At 40.7% G+C, this 20,320-nt stretch overlaps 2 protein-coding genes across 2 annotated transcripts in view; both read left to right on the forward strand.

Moving 5' to 3' along the window:
- The window catches only part of BMT2 (base methyltransferase of 25S rRNA 2 homolog), a 126,488-nt gene that overhangs the window by 58,665 nt on the left and 47,503 nt on the right, over positions 1 to 20,320 (forward strand).
- LOC133750842 (protein SCO1 homolog, mitochondrial-like) lies at positions 5,407 to 19,035 on the forward strand. The gene is given in 3 exon segments (XM_062180938.1): positions 5,407 to 5,623; positions 18,166 to 18,715; positions 18,717 to 19,035. Coding segments are annotated over 3 exon segments (1,086 nt in total).

The raw sequence follows: 20,320 nt of genomic DNA on the forward strand, positions 1-20,320 counted from the left end.
TGAGCTATGCCACATCTTTACACACACTAGAGTGACTGTACCCTTGCACCATCCCCAGGGAATAACATGTACTCACTGTATAAACTGTGCCTCATGTACCAGGGCCTGCAAGAGTGTCCCCAACCCTGTGCTGTCCCCAGAGACAGAGACAGAGTATATCATATATATACCCTCACTGCCATAGAAGCTGCACTTCATCTGCCTAGGGAGGCCCACCAGTGCATATCCCATGGAGACTGACAAGCATTGTGCTCCTTTGATGTGTGTTGTACCACATCAGCCCAGGCACACTGCATGCACACATTGTGCAGTCCATAGAAAATGACAAATATGTTTTTGTCATCATGTGTATGTACATGTCTATACCTTTCTGAGCCCACTGAAGTAGCCACAGAGCCTACCTCTCCAACTACAATGTGCACCATAACAGCCTGGGCCATTTGGGTATCCTCACCCTCTGTGACATGGAAACAGATGGGCTCCTATTCCTACTGCTGTACATACCTTACCCAAAGCCAGTGATTACAACTGAAGGAACTGTAAGGAAACTACAATGCAGCATCCATCTGGAAGCAAAACCAAAATAGTCTAGCAAACTGAAAGCCAAAGATACATCTTCACAAAGAAAGGCTTTTACTAGAAAAGCAACCTTTTAAATGTGATAGAGAAAACTGATCTTCCAGATATACATATAACACTGTAGAGACACAATAAGTATAAAAAACCAAGGCATCATGTTGTCTCCAAAGGAACATAGCTAACTCTTTAGCAACAAACCTCAAAGAAATAAAAGAACATTAAAGAAATGCATGATAATGAATTCAAAAGAATGATTATAAAGATAGTGAGATACCAGAGAAAACATACAGGTAGGTTAGTGAAAGTAGGAAAACAGTTCATGTTATGAATAAGAAATTCAACAAAGAGACAAAGATTTTGAAAAAGAATCAAAAGTCTTAGAAATGAAGAACTTAATGAGACAAAAAAAAAAATAGTGAAAGCTTCAGCCACAAACTACTAGATCAAATAAACAAAAAAAAATCTGAACATGTAGACAGACCTTTTGTAATATCATAGACCGAAGAGAGAGAGAAAATAGCCTTTAAAACATTTCAGACACCACTAAGTGAACGAATATTCAAAATTGCAGGCTTCAAAAAGGTGAAGAAAAGGGAAAAAATACAGAAAACCTCTGTAATAAAATAGTAGCTGAAAATTTTCCCAGTTTTAGGAAAGATATAGGTTTCAGGTGCAGGAAATACAGCCTGAAAAGATAGATCTTCATTATTATAATCAAGCTGAAAAAACGTACATAACAAAGAATTCTGAGAATTGCAAAAGTCCCAAAGGGATCCTCACTAAATTAACAGCAGATGTCTTTACAGAAACCCTACAGGCCAGGAAGGAATGGGATTACACATTCCAAATTCTTAAAGAAAAAGCTACCAACCAAGAATACTATACCCAGCAGAGCTGTCCTTTAGAAATGAGGTAGAAAAAAAGCCCTTCCAAAACAGGCAAAAACAGGGAGTTCATTATCACTAGACCAACGTTGCAAAAATATACTTAAAGGAATTTAACATCCAGAAGTGAAATAAATGTTACTACTCGCAAGGAAACATGTTTAGATATAAAACTTAATAGAATCAAACCTTATCAACACAGTATACCACAAAGATGCACAATAAAAGAGGAAGAAAGGAATGAAAGATAGTCACACTACACTCAGATTTATAAAATGACAGTACTAATTCTTTGTGTATCAGTAACCTTAAATATAAATGAATAACTTCAATTTATAAGATACAAACTGGCTGAATGTATAAGAAAGCAAGAGCTTAAAACTTACTTCAGGCTGGTGCCGCGGCTCACTAGGCTAATCCTCTGCCTTGCTGCACTGGCACACCGGGTTCTAGTCCCGGTCGGGGCACCGATCCTGTCCCGGTTGCCCCTCTTCCAGGCCAGCTCTCTGCTGTGGCCCGGGAGTGCAGTGGAGGATGGCCCAAGTCCTTGGGCCCTGAACCCCATGGGAGACCAGGAGAAGCACCTGGCTCCTGCCATCGGATCAGTGCGGTGCGCCGGCCGCAGCGCGCCTACCGTGGCGGCCATTGGAGGGTGAACCAACAGCAAAAGGAAGACCTTTCTCTCTGTCTCCCTCGACTGTCCACTCTGCCTGTCAAAAAAAAAAAAAAAAAACTTACTTCAATAAAGACACATACTGAATTAGAAAAGATGGAAAAAGATAACCCATGCAAACAAAAACAAAACTGAGCAGAAGTAGCTACACTTGATAAAATAGACTTTAAGAGAAAAACTGTAAAATAGGGATAAGGTCTATATATGTAATCAAGAGATCAACTCAACAGGAAGACACAACAGTTGTAAATACGTGTGCATAAAATGCCAGAACACCAAATTATATAAAACAAATGTTGTTAGATCTTAAGGGAAAGTCTCCAATACAATAATAGTAGGGGACATCAACACATACTTTCATCACTGAACAGATCACCTAAAAAAAAAAAAAAATATTAGTTAAACTAAACCATACTATAGGCCAAATGGACTAACATATTTACAAAACTTTGTTTTTCAAAACAACTCCAGGCACATTCTTTTACTTATTTGAAAGTTAAGAGTTACACAGAGAAGGAAGGAGAGGAAGAGAGAGAAAGGTCTTCTATCTGATGGTTCGCTACCCAGATTGCCACAACTACTGACGCTGTGCCGATCAGGAGCCAGGAGCTTCCTCCAGGTCTTCCCATGCAGATGCAGGGGCCCAAGGACTTGGGCCATCCTCTACTTCTTTCCTAGGCCGTAGCAGAGAGCCGGATCGGAATCAGAGCAGCCGGGACTTGAAACTGCGCCCATATAGGATGCCGGCACTGCTGGCAGCGGCTTTACCCTCTGTGCCACAGCACTGGCCCCATTTACAGAACATTTCATCCAAAAGCTATTAATATATACTCTTTGCATCAGCAAATCAAATATTCTCTAGAATAGGCCATATATTGTGCCAAAAACAAGTTCAACAAATGCAAAAAGAAAATTGAAATCATGTGTATATTTTTCTGAACACAATAGAATAAAACTAGAAATAACACAAAAGAAACCAAGTATTATACAAATACATGGGCACTGACAAAAACATGCTATTGAACAAACATGCTATTGAGCAAACATTGAAATCAAAACAAATTTTTAAACTTCCTGAATAAAAATAGAAATAAAACATGTCAAAATTTGTGAAATATAGGAAAAGCAGTACTAGGCAGGAAGTTTATAACATAAATCACCTACATTTTAAACATTGACAGGTTTAAAATAAACAATGATATATCTCAAGGACCTAAAACAAGTCACCAAGATAACAGTAGAAATAAATGACAAAAAAATCAAAAGATGAGAAGTTAGGCTTTTAAAAATATTTCATTTGTTATGTGTCTCTGATGAAAACAAAATCCTTTTGTTTTTAATCATTTAAAATACATAATATGTTGTTACCTGTAGTTGCCCTATTATACAGTAAAACACCTAAACTTTTTGCTTCTAAGTATAACTTAGTACCTGTTAACCAAATTGTGTTACCATTCTTCCACCCTACTGCTTTTCTCAAAATCTCTGTTAATCCCCAGTAACTTGGATATTAGCTATTATAATGCTGTCCCAAAGTTCTGGTGAACTTTCTTCATGCTTCCTTGTTCTTTATTTTCTTCTGCAATTTTGTGTTTTTAAATAATCTGCCTTTGAGTTCAATAATTCTTTTCTGTTTAGGTTTTGTAGGCTATATATCTCTTTTATTGTGTTTTTAATTTAGCTTATTTTACTTTTTTTAGTGAGAGATTTCTGTTTGTTTCAATTGTTTCAGTATCTTTGTTAGAGTCTGAATTATTTGTTTTCTTAAAGCCAGCTAGTGGAATTTATTAAAACAGCTATTTTAAATTCTTCATCTGAAAGTTTACAGATATCAGTTGCTATATGCTCGATTTTTGTCATGTTTTGGTCATTAAGTAAGATCACAGTTCCTTGAAAGTTCTTTATGCTTGTTGGTACTTGATATTATCTGCACATTGAAGGATTAGAGACATATTCCAGACTTCATAATCTGTCTTTGTGCCATTCCCTTCAGGAATTCTAAATAGTCTTGCTTTTTCTAGGCCTATGGAGACTTTTGCTGTTTGAGCACGGATTGGTGCTTTAATGCTGTTAATCTTCTGTTGGTATGTTGTTGCTGTTTTAGCAATAGAGGGATATGCCAAGCTCAGTTTTGCCCCAAATCCACAGTTGGTTTGTTGTTCAGAATGAACTAGGAAAGTGTCTTTAAAAATATGGCCCATCCCTCTCCAAACCCTTGTGGCCTGGGTTGGCCCAGACACCTCATCCATAGTCACGTGGTCAGGCACCAGAAACAGAATTCTGACCAACTCTTGGCTTCACTGTGGAGGGACACAGAAACCATCCATAAGCTCCTGTATATTTACTTGCACTTTTGTTTTCTTCCCCCAAGCCATTTTTTTTTTTTTTCGGTTGATTGATTTGAAAGGCAGAGTTACAGAGAGAGAAAGGGAGAGGCAAAGAAAGAGAATCTTCCATCCATTGGTTCACTTCCCAAATAGCCGCAACAGCCGGAGCTGAGTTGATCCAAAGCTGGGAGCTAGAAGCTTCTTCTGGGTCTCCCATGTGGGTGCCAGGGGCCCAAGCACTTGGGCCATCTTCTGCTGCTTCCCAAGAACGGAGCTGGATTGGAATGGAGCAGCTGGGACTCAAACTGGTACCCAAATGGGATACCAGTGCCACAGGCTGTCGCTTTACCCACTATGCCACAGCACTGGGAACCCCCAATTATTCCATGTTATCCTGCCTGAGACTGGTGGAAGAATGGGGTGGGAAGCCCTGTGGCCACCAATCCCACAGTGCTAGTTCATGCCAAGACCAACACAGCATGAGAGGACCGACGCCCATATTTTCATAGGCTACCTGCCATTGAGGAGGACTTGTGGTCCCAAACTGCTGCAACCAGCCACAGGTGATGCTGGCCAATCAACTGGGGTTCTGAATGTCCACTTGCCACTGAGGTGGGTCCTCAGTTGCTCCATCTGTATTGTGAAGATTAGGTTTTCCTAGTTCCACACTCAGTTCCAACACACAGTCTTGTGTTTGCTTTCTGCCTGACTCCCAAGTAACTTGAGTCTTGTTCCTTTCTGTCAGCATAAGATTGGGGAATGACTGGTAGAGGCTCTCTTGGCTTCCCTGGTTGACACTAAATTGGCACGCATCAGGTTCTAAAAGCTGCACAGGGTGCATGTTAGGCCCACAAGCGGTTGGCAGTGATGGAAACCAAAGCCAGAGTTTGACCGACTGGGGTATACAACTGGCCTAGAGGTTCCATCTGTGAGCACTGGCATGATGAAGAGAGGCCTTGGGGCTTTGTACGGTGCTGGCTGTCACTGTGGCAGCCCTCACACTGAAGTCCAAAGCAGAGTTGTGAGCATACTTTCCTATCCTACTTCCCAGGTACTAGAACCTTACTTCACTGTCTGCCCAAGGTTGGATAAAGAAGGTTCCGAACCTGGGAAAGGTCTGTGGGGTCCTCTCCAGTTCTTGGTTCCACTGTTTCAGGCAGGTACTGGTCTGCTATAGAGGGTAATCAGCAATGGCGTGCGTATACAGGAAAAAACATGAACCTCAGTTTTTAAGTATTTTCATCTGGTATTTAACAGTTTTCTTATTTTGCTTACAATCTCATTCTTTTGAGAAAGTGTGGTGGCAATATTGTTTGAAAGCATTTTGAGAGGAAGGAAAAAACATATAAGAAAAACAAGGATAAATATGAAGACTGATACTAGTTGTAAAACAAAGAGAAGTACAAAATTCTTCTATAATGTACTTTTCAGGCCTATACGGGATCTATAGTTTGGGACCTGTGGTAGAGAATAGGAATTGAGTGTTGTGGACTTCTGAACCTTCCAACATGAATGTTATAGGGCGGATACTACTTAAAAATATAGAACAGGAGCTAGACATTTGTAATCAACAGCCGCCTTCTTGGGTTTCAGCCCACTTCATTCCTGACCTCTTTTGTTTCACCAGGCAGCAGCTGTTACAGCCACAGGCGGCTGGCTGTCCACTGAGCTTCATTCCTCTCTGATTTCTCTGTGCTTCTTTTGGCCCAGGGAAATGAGCAAGCCCTTTTCTCTGCCCTAAGCCATTCATCTGCCAGAGTTATGGCTGGCTTCCTTATTTTAGTTACAGTGTTGGAAAAATTCAGAGATAGTTCCTTGTACCAAATTTTATTATGTTTATGCTATGATTCTTCCTTGTTGTAAGATTTATTGGCCGGCACCGTGGCTCAATAGGCTAATCCTCCGCCTTGCAGCACCGGCACACTGGGTTCTAGTCCCGGTCGGGGCGCCAGATTCTGTCCCGGTTGCCCCTCTTCCAGGCCAGCTCTCTGCTGTGGCCCGGGAGTGCAGTGGAGGATGGCCCAGATGCTTGGGCCCTGCACCTGCATGGGAGACCAGGAGAAGCACCTGGCTCCTGCCTTCGGATCAATGCAGTGCACTGGCCACAGCACACTGGCCGCTGCGGCCATTGGAGGGTGAACCAACGGCAAAGGAAGACCTTTCTCTCTGTCTCTCTCTCTCACTGTCCACTCTGCCTGTCAAAAATAATAATAATTAAAAAAAGATTTTATTTATTTATTCAAAAGGCAGTATGACAAAGAGGGTGAAACAAAGATCCTACACGTGGCCACAACAGCCATGTCTGGGCCAGGCCAAAGCTGGGAGCCAGGAACTCCATCCTGGTCTCCCATGCAGGTAATAGGGGCCCAAATACTTGGGTCATCTGCTGTTTTGTGGAGTGGTCTGGATTGCAGGCGGTACACTCAATATGGGATGCTACTGTCACAGGCCATGTAACCCACTGTGCCATAACACCAGCCCCTACTATAGTTTTAGTAGTAATTGCCAAATTCCTAGTATTAGGTAGCTATCTTAAGAATTATATAGACATTTAATCTCTAATCATATTCTTCACAATTTTTTTAAATCATTGCATCCGTTTAGTACTATATACTTATTATATTTATGTTTCCCATTCTTTTTCTATATAGCTGCCTATTTAGAAAGGTATGTAAATAATTCATAAAGCATTTCATTTATATGGCAATAGCTTAAATTATGTTTCTGCTGTATAAATTTAAGGTCAGTAACTATGTCTTGTTCCTCACTGTTTTGACAAAACCTATTGAATGGGTTATTGTCTTACAGAGGGTTTAGCTGCCACTTTCAACATAGGCACCCCATATCACAGTGCTAGTTTGAGGCCTAGAAACCCCACTTGCACGCCCAGTCCAGTTCCTTGCTAATGTGCTTGGGAAAGCAGTGGATGATGGCTCAGATATTTAAGTTTCTGCAACCCATGTGGGAGACACATGGAGTTCTACCTCCTGGCTTTAGTATATCCAAGCTGTTGACAGTCATTTGTGCAGCAAGATCTCTGTCTCTCACTTTCACTCAGCCTTTTAAATAAACCTTAAACTTAAAAACAACCCTGTGGAATATCTAGCGCATAAATTATATTTGAATAAATGGAAGAAAAACAATGGACATTGTTGAATAATATAGGAAGCTTCTATGTATTTCTGTAATACAGAAAGTTTAAGCATAATGGTTCTATGTCTGGAGAATGCCATGTTTTATAATTAAGAGTATAGTCTTAAGAGCTAAACCAATGATAAAATGTGAACTTCAGGTAGAAACTGTCTTTGAAATACATAAGTTAAAAAAAAAAAAAAAGAACTATGTACGGTGGAGAATCTTAGCCATCTTGATTCTTCCACATCCGTGTTCTCTATAAAGTAGTGGTTTTGCACTTTAAATAAATATTATTCCCTGTGTTTATATCTAAATAAGCATTGATAGTGGTCACATAACAGAACTTTTATCTCACTTTAAAAAATAAAAAAAAAAAAGGTTTATTTATTATTTGAAAGGCAGAGTTGGGGTGGGAGGAGGACTTCCACCCACTGGTTCACTCCCCAGATGGCCACAATGGCAGGAGCTGAGCCAGTCCAAAGCCAGGAGCCAAGAGCTTCTTCCAGGTCTCCAACAAGGGTGCAGGGGCTCAAGCACTTGGGGCATCTTCTGCCGCTTTCCCAGGCTATAGCAGAGAGCTGTATTGGAAGTGGAGCAGCCAGGACTTGACTGGCACCTATAATAGGATGCCAGCACTGCAGGCAGCAGCTGTACCCATTAGGCACAGCACCAGCACCACATAACAGAACTTTTAATCTTTAATGTGGGAGTAGAGTAATCTGGTATTTTAGAATGACATTATCACAGTCATTAAGCCTTTTTCCTTGTCATCAGAATCACTCAGGAGGAAAATCCTAATTTTCTGAAGATCTCTATACTGTTAAAGATTAACCTTAGATTGAATACATACATATTCTCGAAAGTAGTTAAAATTTCAAAAACCTGAAAGTCTGTTTAACAGAATTCACAGTATTCCAAGTTAATCCATTCCATCCCCAAATCACAAGGTCTAAATACTAGCTTTTCATTAGGTCTTAGTAGTGGTTGAAAAATTATGAAATGGTTAAAAAATTCATAAACTGTTACTTCTTCACTTAGTAGTAGCCCAAGGAGCATTATAAGTTTCCCAGCTGTTATAATTTCCCATACCATTGTATTAGTTTTTAAAGTTCATGATTACAGATGTTAGAACTATGTTATTTTCTGCTATAAAAATCCCCAGGGATTAGGATGCAAAAGACCTTGGGGTTGTAGCAGTATCTTGAATATAAAGTAACCTAGTGATTCGGTGAATGAATGAATTCTTTGTTAGAAGGGATCTTAGAATTATTTTTAATTTGAATTCCAAATAGCACCATTCTTAACTCTGACTTTATTCATGGAGATGGCTTAATTATGTTAGAAGTGGAAAATTTATAGTACTATGTTTGTTTTGTTTTCTTTTTATTTTCTAGACTATCTTTTCTTTTTTTTTTTATTAAACTTTTATTTAATGAATATAAATTTCCAAAGTATAGCTTATGGGTTACAATGGCTTCCCCCTCCCACAACTTTCCTCCCACCCACAACCCTCCCCCCTCCCGCTCCCTCTCCCCTTCCTATCACATCATGATTCATTTTCAATTCTCTTTGTATACAAAAGATCAGTTTAGTATACATTAGGTAACGGTTTCAACAGTTTGCCCCCCATATAGTAACACAAAGTGAAAAGAAAAGAAAAAAAAAATACTGTTGGAGTACTAGTTATAGCATTAAATAAGGGTGTACAGCACATTAAAGACAGAGATCCTACACAATATATATTTTTTTAAATTAATTAATTTTCTATGCCATTTCCAATTTAACACCAGGTTTGTTTTTTTTTTTTCATTTCCAATTATCTTTATATACAGAAGATCGATTCAGTATGTAATTAGTAAAGATCTCATCAGTTTGTACCCACGCAGAAACACAAAGTGTAAAAATACTGTTTCAGTACTAGTTATAGCATCACTGCACATTAGACAATACATTAAGGACAGATCCCACAGGGGATGTAAGTACACAGTGACTCCTGTTGCTGACTTAACAATTTGACACTCCTGTTCATGGCGTCAGTAATCTCCCTAGGCTCTAGTCATGAGTTGCCAGGGCTATGGAAGCCTTTAGAGTTCGCTGACTTTGATATTGTTCCGATAGGGTCACAGTCAAAGTGGAAGTTCTCTCCTCCCTTCAGAGAAAGGTACCTCCTTCTTTGATGGCCCCGTTCTTTCCACTGGGATCTCACTAACAGAGATCTTTCATTTAGGTCGTCTTCTTTTTTTCTTTTCCATGGTATCTTGGCTTTCCATGCCTACAATACTTTCATGGGCTCTTCAGCCAGATCCGAATGCCTTAAGGGCTGATTCTGAGGCCGGAGTGTTGTTTAGGACATCTGCCATTCTATGAGTCTGCTGTGTATCCCACTTCCCATGTTGGATCTTTCTCTCCTTTTTTGATTCTATCAGTTAGTATTAGCAGACACTTGTCTTGTTTGTGTGATCCCTTTGATTTTTAGACCTGTCTAAGCCGTCGAATGTGAACTGAAATTGATCACTTGGACTAGCGAGGTGGCATTGGTACATGCCACCTTGATGGGGTTGTATTGGAATCCCCTGGCACATTTCTAACTCCTTCATTTGGGGCAAGACTGATTGTGCATGTCCCAAACTGTGCATCTCCTCCCTCTCTTTTTCCACTCTTAAATTTAGCAGGGATCACTTTTCAGTTAAAATTTAAACACCTAAGAATAATTGTGTGTTATTTACAGAGTTTAACCACTAGTACTAGAACGACTACTACAACAACAAATACTAAAAAGGATAAAGTATTACATTGTACATCTAGAGTCAGGACAAAAGCTGATCAGGTCATTGTTTCTTATAGTGTCCATTTCACTTCAGCAGGTTTCCCCTTTGGTGCTCAGTTAGTTGTCGCCGATCAGGGAAAACAAATGATATTTGTCTCTTTGGGACTGGCTTAATTCACTCAGCATGATGTTTTCCAGATCCCTCCATCTTGTTTCAAATGACTGGGTTTCATTGTTCCTTACTGCTGTATAGTATTCTATGGAGTACATGTCCCATAATTTCTTTATCCAGTCTGCTGTTGATGGGCATTTGGGTTGGTTCCAGGTCTTAGCTATTGTGAATTGAGCTGCAATAAACATTAATGTGCAGATGGCTTTTTTGTTTGCCAAATTAATTTCCTTTGGGTAAATTCCAAGGAGTGGGATGGCTGGGTTGTATGGTAGGGTTATGTTCAAGTTTCTGAGGAATCTCCAGACTGACTTCCACAGTGGCTTAACCAGTTTGCATTCCCACCAACAGTGGGTTAGTGTCCCTTTTTCCCCACATCCTCTCCAGCATCTATTGTTGTTAGATTTCTGGATGTGAGCCATTCTCACCGGGGTGAGGTGAAACCTCATTGTGGTTTTGATTTGCATTTCTCTGATTGCTAGTGATCTTGAACATTTTTTCATGTGTCTGTTGGCCATTTGGATTTCCTCTTTTGTAAAATGTCTATTGAGGTCCTTGGCCCATCTCTTCAGTGGGTTGTTTGTTCTGTTGTTGTGGATTTTCTTGATTTCTTTGTAGATTCTGGTTATCAACCCTTTATCTGTAGTATAGTTTGCAAATATTTTCTCCCATTCTGTCGGTTGCCTCTTCACTTTCCTGACTGTTTCTTTTGAAGTACAGAAACTTCTCAATTTGATGCAATCCCAAATGTTAATTTTGGTTTTGACTGCCTGTGCTCCTGGGGTCTTTTCCAAGAAGTCTTTGCCTGTACCTATATCTTGCAGGGTTTCTCCAATGCTCTGTAATAATTTGATGGTTTCGGGCCGTAGATTTAAGTCTTTAATCCACGTTGAGTGAATTTTTGTGTAAGGTGAAAGGTATGGGTCTTGCTTCAAGCTTCTGCACATGGAAATCCAATTTTCCCAGCACCATTTATTGAATAGGCTGTCCTTATTCCAGGGATTAGTTTTGGATCTTTGATCAAATATAAGTTGGCTGTAGATGTTTGGATTCTTTTCTGGTGTTTCTATTCTGTTCCATTGGTCTATCCATCTGTTTCTGTACCAGTACCATGCTGTTTTGATAACAACTGCCCTGTAGTATGCCCTGAAATATGGGATTGTGATGCCTCCGGCTTTGTTTTTGTTGTACAAGATAGCTTTGGCTATTCGAGGTCTTCTGTGTCTCCATATGAATTTCAGCATCATTTTTTCCAGATCTGAGAAGAAGGTCTTTGGTATCTTGATTGGTATTGCATTGAATGTATAAATTGCTTTTGGGAGAATAGACATTTTGATGATATTGATTCTTCCTATCCATGAGCATGGAAGATTTCTCCATTTTTTGGTATCCTCTTCTATTTCTTTCTTTAAGGTTTTGTAGTTTTCATCATAGAGATCTTTAACGTCCTTGGTTAAGTTTATTCCAAGGTATTTGATTGTTTTTGTAGCTATTGTGAATGGGATTGATCTTAGAAGTTCTTCCTCAGCCATGGCATTGCCTGTGTATACAAAGGCTGTTGATTTTTGTGGATTGATTTTATATCCTGCTACTTTGCCAAACTCTTCGATGAGTTCCAATAGTCTCTTAGTAGAGTTCTTTGGGTCCCCTAAATAAAGAATCATATCATCTGCAAAGAGGGATAATTTGAGTTCTTCCTTCCCGATTTGTATCCCTTTAATTTCTTTTTCTTGCCTAATAGCTCTGGCTAAAACTTCCAGAACTATATTGAATAGCAGTGGTGAGAGTGGGCATCCCTGTCTGGTACCAGATCTCAGCGGAAATGCTTCCAACTTTTCCCCATTCAATAGGATGTTGGCCGTGGGTTTTTCATATATTGCTTTGATTGTATTGAGGAATCTTCCTTCCATACCCAGTTTGCTTAGAATTTTCATCATGAAAGGGTGTTGTATTTTATCAAATGCTTTCTCTGCGTCTATTGAGAGAATCATATGGTTTTTCTTCTGTAGCCTGTTAATGTAGTGTATTACATTGATTGTTTTGCGGACGGTGAACCATCCTTACATACTAGGGATAAATCCCACTTGGTCTGGGTGGATGATCTTTCTGATGTGTTGTTGCATTCTGTTGGCCAGTATTTTATTGAGGATTTTTGCATCTCTGTTCATCAGGGATATTGGTCTGTAATTTTCTTTCAATGCTGCATCTTTTCCCGGCTTAGGAATTAAGGTGATGCTGGCTTCATAGAAAGAATTTGGGAGGATTCCCTCTTTTTCGATTGCTCTGAATAGTTTGAGAAGAATTGGAGTTAGTTCTTCTCTAAATGTCTGGTAGAACTCAGCAGTGAATCCATCTGGCCCTGGGCTTTTCTTTGTTGGGAGGGCCTTTATTACTGTTTCAATTTCTGTGTCAGTTATGGGTCTGTTTAGGTTTCCTATGTCTTCCTGGCTCAATTTAGGTAGTTTGTATGTGTCCAAGAATCTGTCCATTTCTGATAGATTTCCCTGTTTGCTGGCATACAGGTCCTTGTAGTAATTTCTGATGATTCTTTTTATTTCTGTGGTGTCTGTTGTTATGTTTCCTTTTTCATCTCTGATCCTATTGATTTGGGTCTTTTCTCTTCTTTTTTTAGTTAGTTGGGCCAATGGGGTGTCAATTTTGTTTATTTTTTCAAAAAACCAGCTCCTCGTTTGGCTGATTTTTTGTAATGTTTTTTTGGATTCAATCCTGTTGATTTCTTCTCTGATTTTAATTATTTCCCTTCTTCTATTGGGTTTGGGTTTGGTTTGCTGCATATTTTCTAGATCCTTGAGATGACTTGAGAGCTCATCTATTTGGTGCCTCTCAATTTCTTGATGTAGGCACCTATTGATATAAATTTTCCTCTTAACACTGCTTTTGTTGTATCCCATAGGTTTTGGTATGTTGTGCTGTTATCCTCATTTACTTCCAGAAAATTTTTGATTTCTCTTTTAATTTCTTCTATGACCCATTGTTCATTCAGGAGCATGTTGTTCAATCTCCATGTGTTTGCACGTGCTCTGGGGATTCCTGAGTTGCTAATTTCCAATTTCATTCCTTTGTGGTCTGAGAAGCTGCATGGTATGATTCTAATTCTTTTGAATTTGCTGAAACTTGCTTTATGGCCTAGTATGTGGTCAATCCTAGAGAAGGTTCCATGTACTGCTGAGAAGAATGTAAAGTCCTTAGATGTAGGATGAAATGTTCTGTAGATATCTGTTAGATCCATTTGGGCTATAGTGTCATTTAAATCTGCTGTCTCCTTGTTGATCTTCTGTCCTGTTGATCTGTCTATCTCTGAGAGTGGAGTTTTGAAGTCCCCCAGTACTATTGTATTGGGGTCTAAGTCTCCCTTTAAGCCCCTTAACAAGTCTTTTAAATAAGCTGGTGCCCTGTGATTCGGTGCATATACATTGATAATTGTTATATCTTCCTGTTGAATGGATCCCTTAATCATTAAATAGTGTCCCTCTTCGTCTCTCCTGACAGTTTTTGTGGTAAAGTTTATGTTGTCCGATATTAAGATGGCTATGCCCGCTCTTTTTTCATTTCAGTTGGCATGGTATATCTTTTTCCAGCCTTTCACTTTCAGTCTGTATGGATCGCTGTTGGAAAGATGAGTTTCTTGTAAGCAGCAAAAAGATGGGTTTTGTTCCTTAACCCAATCAGCCAATCGGTGTCTTTTAACTGGACAGTTCAAGCCATTAACATTCAATGTGACTATTGAGAAGGAGTAACTTTGCCCTGCCATTTGCCAAAGATATTTTCTAATATCTGGTTTGAGATTCCTGTGATCTTTTGCTGTGAGGTTTCCTTCCTTTACCTTCCTTCATATTGGCTACCGTGTTTCTGTGTTTCTGTATGTAACACATCTTTAAGCATCTTTTGCAGGGCTGGACGAGTGGCGACAAATTCTTTCAATTTCTGTTTGCTGTGAAAGGTCTTTATTTCACCTTCATTCACAAATGAGAGCTTTGCAGGATATAATATTCTGGGCTGGCAGTTTTTCTCTCTTAGTACCTGGACTATATCTCGCCATTCTCTCCTGGCTTGTAGGGTTTCTGATGAGAAGTCAGCTGTAAGTCTAATTGGAGATCCTCTGAGAGTAATCTGGCGTTTCTCTCTTGCACATTTTAGGATCTTTTCTTTGTGTTTCACTGTGGTGAATTTGATTATGACGTGTCGTGGTGAGGATCTCTTTTGGTCATGTTTATTTGGGGTTCTATGAGCTTCCTGTACTGGGATGCCTCTGTTCTTCTCCAAACCTGGGAAATTTTCTGCTAGTATCTCACTAAAAAGGCCTTCTAATCCTTTCTCCCTTTCCATGCCTTCAGGAACTCCTAGAACCCGAATGTTGGGTTTTTTAATAGTATCCTGTAGATTCCTGACAGTATTTTTTAGATTTCTGATTTCTTCTTCTTTTCTTTGATTTGCCTGTTTCCTTTCCTGTTCTCTGTCTTCTAATTCCGATATTCTCTCTTCTGCTTCACCCATTCTGTTTTTAAGGCTCTCTAATGTGTTTGCCATTTGATCTATTGAGTTCTTCATTTCATTGAGGTTTTTTTTCACTATCTCAGTTTCGTGTTCTGCTAGTTGTTTCATTTCTTTTTGATTTCTCCTTAATATTTCATTTTCACGGGAGAGATTTTCTATCTTGTCCATTAAGGATTTCTGTAATTCAAGAATTTGTTTTTGAGAACTTCTTAATGTTCTTATCAATTTTTTGCAATCTGCTTCTTGCATTTCCTCTAACTCTTCATCTTCATAATCTTGCTTAGGCGTGTCTTTCTCGTTTGGGGGCGTCATAGTGTCTTCCTTGCTCTTGTTGCCTCGGCTTCTATGTTTGTTGTTTGGCATGTTGGAGATAATTTATGGTTTGGTTTTTTTTTTTTTTTTTTTTTTTGGACTCAATTGGGAGTGGAGTTGAGGGTAGTTGAAATCTGGCCTCTTTAAGTATTCGCTTGATCTACCTCTGAGACCACACAAAGAGTTTATTCAGCCTTTAATGTGTTCTCCAGTTTTGCTAAAGTTACTGAGTTTGGCTGCGCTTTAGATATGTAAAATCGCGGTGCTCTTTGTTTTGCTTGGTGAGTGTAGGGAGAGGCCTCTGTTCCCCCCCCCCCCCCAATGTCTTGGGTTTCTGAGGTCTTACCCTCCTCCGTTGGTTCCCGCGCTGGCGAGATTCTGTGGCCCGGCTCCCGCCGCCGGGGCCGCTGGCGAGATTCTGCAGCCCGGCTCCCGCCGCCCGGCTCCGCTTCCGCCTCCCGGCTTCCGCCGCCACCCGGCTCCGCTTCCGCCGCCCGGCTCCCGCCGCCGCCCGGCTCTAGACTATCTTTTCAGTACTTTGTGCCATTTTGTAAATGATGTGGTCCAAAGTATGGTAGGATGGCATCATAAACATAACAGATAAAAACATAATAGATGATCCCAAGGGGAAAAACAATGTTAAAATGTTAGGAATAGACTATTCAGGAAAAGTGTTCCTTTTTTTTTAAATAGGGGGGGACTTGATATCTTCAGAAAATGTTGTTAACCTTATATTTGAACTATTAGGCTGCTTATCCTAGTTAGTGTAAGACAGTAAGACTCAGTTATTTAAGCACCCTGTTCAATTCAGGCAGTTGCCATGGAATGGGAGGTGAAGTAGGGCTTCAAATACAAGCGATCTGGCAGGGGAGAATTTTTCAATCATAGCAGATTAGAAACCTCACGCAAGAAGACACATGGGTCACAATCATTTATGATAAAGTGTGATAGTGATAGGGGAACAACAATAATTCCAAAAACATAGGTATATTTATTATAGGGGGAGAGTCCTATAACACATCTGTAAAAATTGCTAGTAGACATGATGAAAATATTTTGTCAAGAGAGTATGTCCTTTAAGTTGTTTTTAAGAAGACAGTTTTGTTAAGTGAATATGAAGTCTTAAAAGGTTGGGGTTGGCATTATGGTGCAGTGGGTTAATCTACCAACTGCAACAATGGCATCCCATATGCGAGCGCCAATCTGAATGCCCTTCCCATTTAGCTTCCCTGTGAATATTCCTGGGAAGAAAGCAGAAAATGACGAAGTGCTTGGGCCCTTGCCATATGGGAGACTTGGATGGAACTGTGGGCTTGTGCCTGCTGCTTGGTCCAGCCAGGCTGTTGCAGCCATTTGGGGAGTGAACCAGCAAGCGAATGATTTGTCACACTGCTGTTCAAATAAATAAATTTTTAAAAATAAACACATCTTAAAAGATTTCTGTTAAATATAAATTATCACTCAAGCACTAGATCTCTGCCTTTGTTACCAAAAAATATCTAGTTTAAAAACTGCAAGATGGTTGCCAGCAGGTTGTTTGTCACGAATAACAGATGAGATATTTGAAATCAACAGTGTTTAAAATATCAAGTACAATAGTTTCCCTGTGTTACTAATCAGTATCTCAAGACATAGTCCCTTAGTGCAAGGACATGAGTGAATATAAGTCTGCATTTCGGGTAGCCCTCATTATAATTTCAAGTTTTTCCGAACTTCTTGTCATATGTCTTAGCCATTTTTGTCTCTGTATCAAAGTGTTTTTACTAGAAGAGAAGTGTCAGGTGTGTTGTGGCTTTTGGGGAAGGAGGGTAAATTCTTTTTCATTTACATTGACTTCTTTAGTCTCTATGTGAGGAATCTTGATAAGTTGCTTTTCTGTGAGGCTTAGGTTAATTTAAACCAATAATTCACTCTGTTCATTTAACCTGGAAGCAAGGAAATTCAGGACATTTCGGTGTGCTTATGGGAGACCAGGAGAAGCACCTGGCTCCTGGCTTTGGATCAGCACGGTGTGCCAGCCACAGCAGCCATTGGGGGGTGAACCAATGGAAAAGGAAGACCTTTCCCTCTGTCTCTCTCTCTACCTGTCCACTCTGCCTGTCAAAAAAAAGGAACAAACAGCAGGGACATTGTCACTCTCTGTTTTGGAAAATCCTCTTGTCCATCAGGTAACTCTACACAACAGATGAGAAGCCTAACTATCAGACACACAGATTGTGTGGGGGTGTGTATCAGTTAAGGTTCTCCAGAGGAACAAGCCAACAGTACGTGTTGTATACATAGAGAAAGAAAGTGATTTATTTTAAGGAATTGGCTCACATGATTGTTGGGCTGCCAAATCCAAAATCTGAAGGCAGATTAGCAGACTGAAGACCTGGGGAAGAGTTGATGTTGCAGCTTGAGTTCAAAAGCATTCTGGAGGCAGCAGCCTCTCTTCCTTGGGCAGCCTCGAACTTTTTCTATTAAGACCTTCAACTGGTTAGATGTGGCCCACTCACATTATAGAATGGTAATCTGCGTTACTCAAAGATTTAAGGGTTAATCTCATGAAAAAAAAATTTAACTTCACAGTGATATCTAGACCAATATCATGGTACAATTGATACATGGTACAATTTAATACATTTCATGTATTAAATATCAGTAAAGCTTAATTTCTTATAGAAGTTAAAGTCTCAAATAGAATTCATTATAAATTCTTCACTTTTAAAGACATAGTAGTGGATGCCCTTTACAAACAGCTTTACTTGCTAGAATTCAAAGAAAAGACTTATGAATGTTTCATTAAATATATAAGCTTTCAGAAGTAAACTGTGGAGCTTGTACAATTGTGTGGGCTCAGGCGGGCCAAGTATGGCGTTCCCTGCCTCGAGGATGGATGCTGTGGGACCCGCCGGAAGGGACCGTGAGGGTCGTGCGGCGCCAGCAAGAGGCAGTGTGGCGGGCTTCAGGGCTCGCAGGCTTCAGCACTGCCATGCTGCCACCCCCGGGGCCATCGGGTCCCGAGCCGCCCAAGGGCCTGAAGGACCCAGCACACCCCTCCCAGCATGGGCCTGTTTCCTGGAAGTCTCTAGCAGTCACGTTTGGAGGAGCTTTGCTGGCTGGGATAAAGTACTTCAAGAAAGAAAAGACGGAGAAGCTGGAGAAGGAACGACAGCAAAGCATCGGAAAGCCTCTTCTTGGGGGACCATTTTCCCTCGTAACTCACACTGGGGAGCCTAAAACTGATAAAGACTTCCTGGGCCAGTGGGTGTTGATTTATTTTGGTTTCACTTATTGCCCTGACATCTGTCCAGAAGAACTAGAAAAAATGATGCAAGTCGTGGATGAGATAGATGATATTCCCAGTCTGCCAAACTTTACTCTTCATTACCATTGACCCAGAGAGGGACACAAAAGAAGCCATTGCAAATTATGTAAAAGAATTTTCTCCCAAACTGATCGGCTTGACAGGCACCAAAGAAGAGATCGATCAGGTCGCCAGAGCCTACAGAATGTATTACAGCCCAGGCCCCAGAGACGAGTATGAGGTCTACATTGTGGATCACACAATAATAATGTACTTGGTTGTACCAGATGGTGAGTTTCTAGATTATTTTGGCCAGAACAAGAAGAACTCAGAGATCGCCGGCTCGATTGCTGCACACATGCGGGCACACAGGAAGAAGAGCTAGCTGCAGCAGCATGGCGCTGCGGGCCAGTGTTCCTTTGTGAAACAGGAAGGAAGCTCTGTCTCCAACGTATGCCTATACAGCCTGCAGAACGGCCTTCGTACCATGAGAACATCTAATTTGGACACTGTGTTACCCTTGGGTTCAGCCAAGAGAGATTCTTAGAACTGAAGATTACAGCCAAGCCTCCCAAGTAGCCGCCATGACACTGGAGGACCAAGTTAAAGTAATGCCCATGGAGATGGGACCTGAGGACACTGCCTGCATTTCCCTCAGGAACAAGGCCTCGGAGCCTGTCCCTGGTCTTGTGCCTTTGCTCCTATGGGTAATGAGACTGAATTTTACAGAAAAGAGAGTAATTTCCATAGTCTCTTGGCTTTTTTCTTGTTGACTTCTTGATGGCTCCTAACATGTTAAGTTCCCTGCCATTCAGAGGTAATCATGACACCTGAAAGCATAAGTTCGTTTTGCTTGTTAATGAAGCACTATCAGGTGTGCGTTTCATTCTCCTATCCGCTGGGGCTGGTGTGACTAATGAAGAAGCAATCTACTGTTGGGAGAAAACCCTTAGTGCAATTTCTCTGGGGTTCTTTTATGTGATTTCTAACTGAATGCTTCTCTGGGTTGTCAGTGACATTAATCGTGAGTGTGATGCAGAGTACTTTTCTGCAAATGCTGGATTGCACTGTGTGTAAAATAAAAGTATAATACTCAGTTTTGCAATGCAAAGGAGCATGACCTTTTGGGGCTGAAGAGTGGGCACAGCTGGCAGCCACAGCCCTCAGAGTGGGTGGCTAGGAGGGTTCTTATAAAAATGCTGGTTTCCAAGCCTAGAGCTGACTTCACTGAGTCTGGGGTAGGATGTAGAACTGAGTCCCCAAGAGATGTCCTGTGTGTCTGAGACGCTGGTAGCCTGGGCACCGTGCAGTGTCTGTCGGGGAATAATAGCCTGGTGCACCTCCCAGTGTGTCAGCTAGCTGCTCAAAAAAGTGGTAATTGAGTGGTGGGAGGAACCTTGCCTTTTATGGCTGACTTGAACTTCCTGGGCCCTTGGACTTGACAATCATCTACTTGAAGCCACTGTCTCAGGGCAGACGCCCCCAAAATGTTCCAGTTAATCCTGAAGTGCAACAAGAACGGAGCCTGGTTGGAAAACTGATTCTGTGTACACATCAGTTGCATTCTACAGCACATGGTACAGGCCCCTGTTAGGACTTGTAAATTCTCTAATTTACTATCAAAAAACTGTGTGAGAAACTCTGCAACGGCCAGGCTGAATCTTGCCCCC

Source organism: Lepus europaeus, chromosome 1, assembly GCF_033115175.1.
Source record: "Lepus europaeus isolate LE1 chromosome 1, mLepTim1.pri, whole genome shotgun sequence".
Classification (NCBI taxonomy): domain Eukaryota; kingdom Metazoa; phylum Chordata; class Mammalia; order Lagomorpha; family Leporidae; genus Lepus; species Lepus europaeus.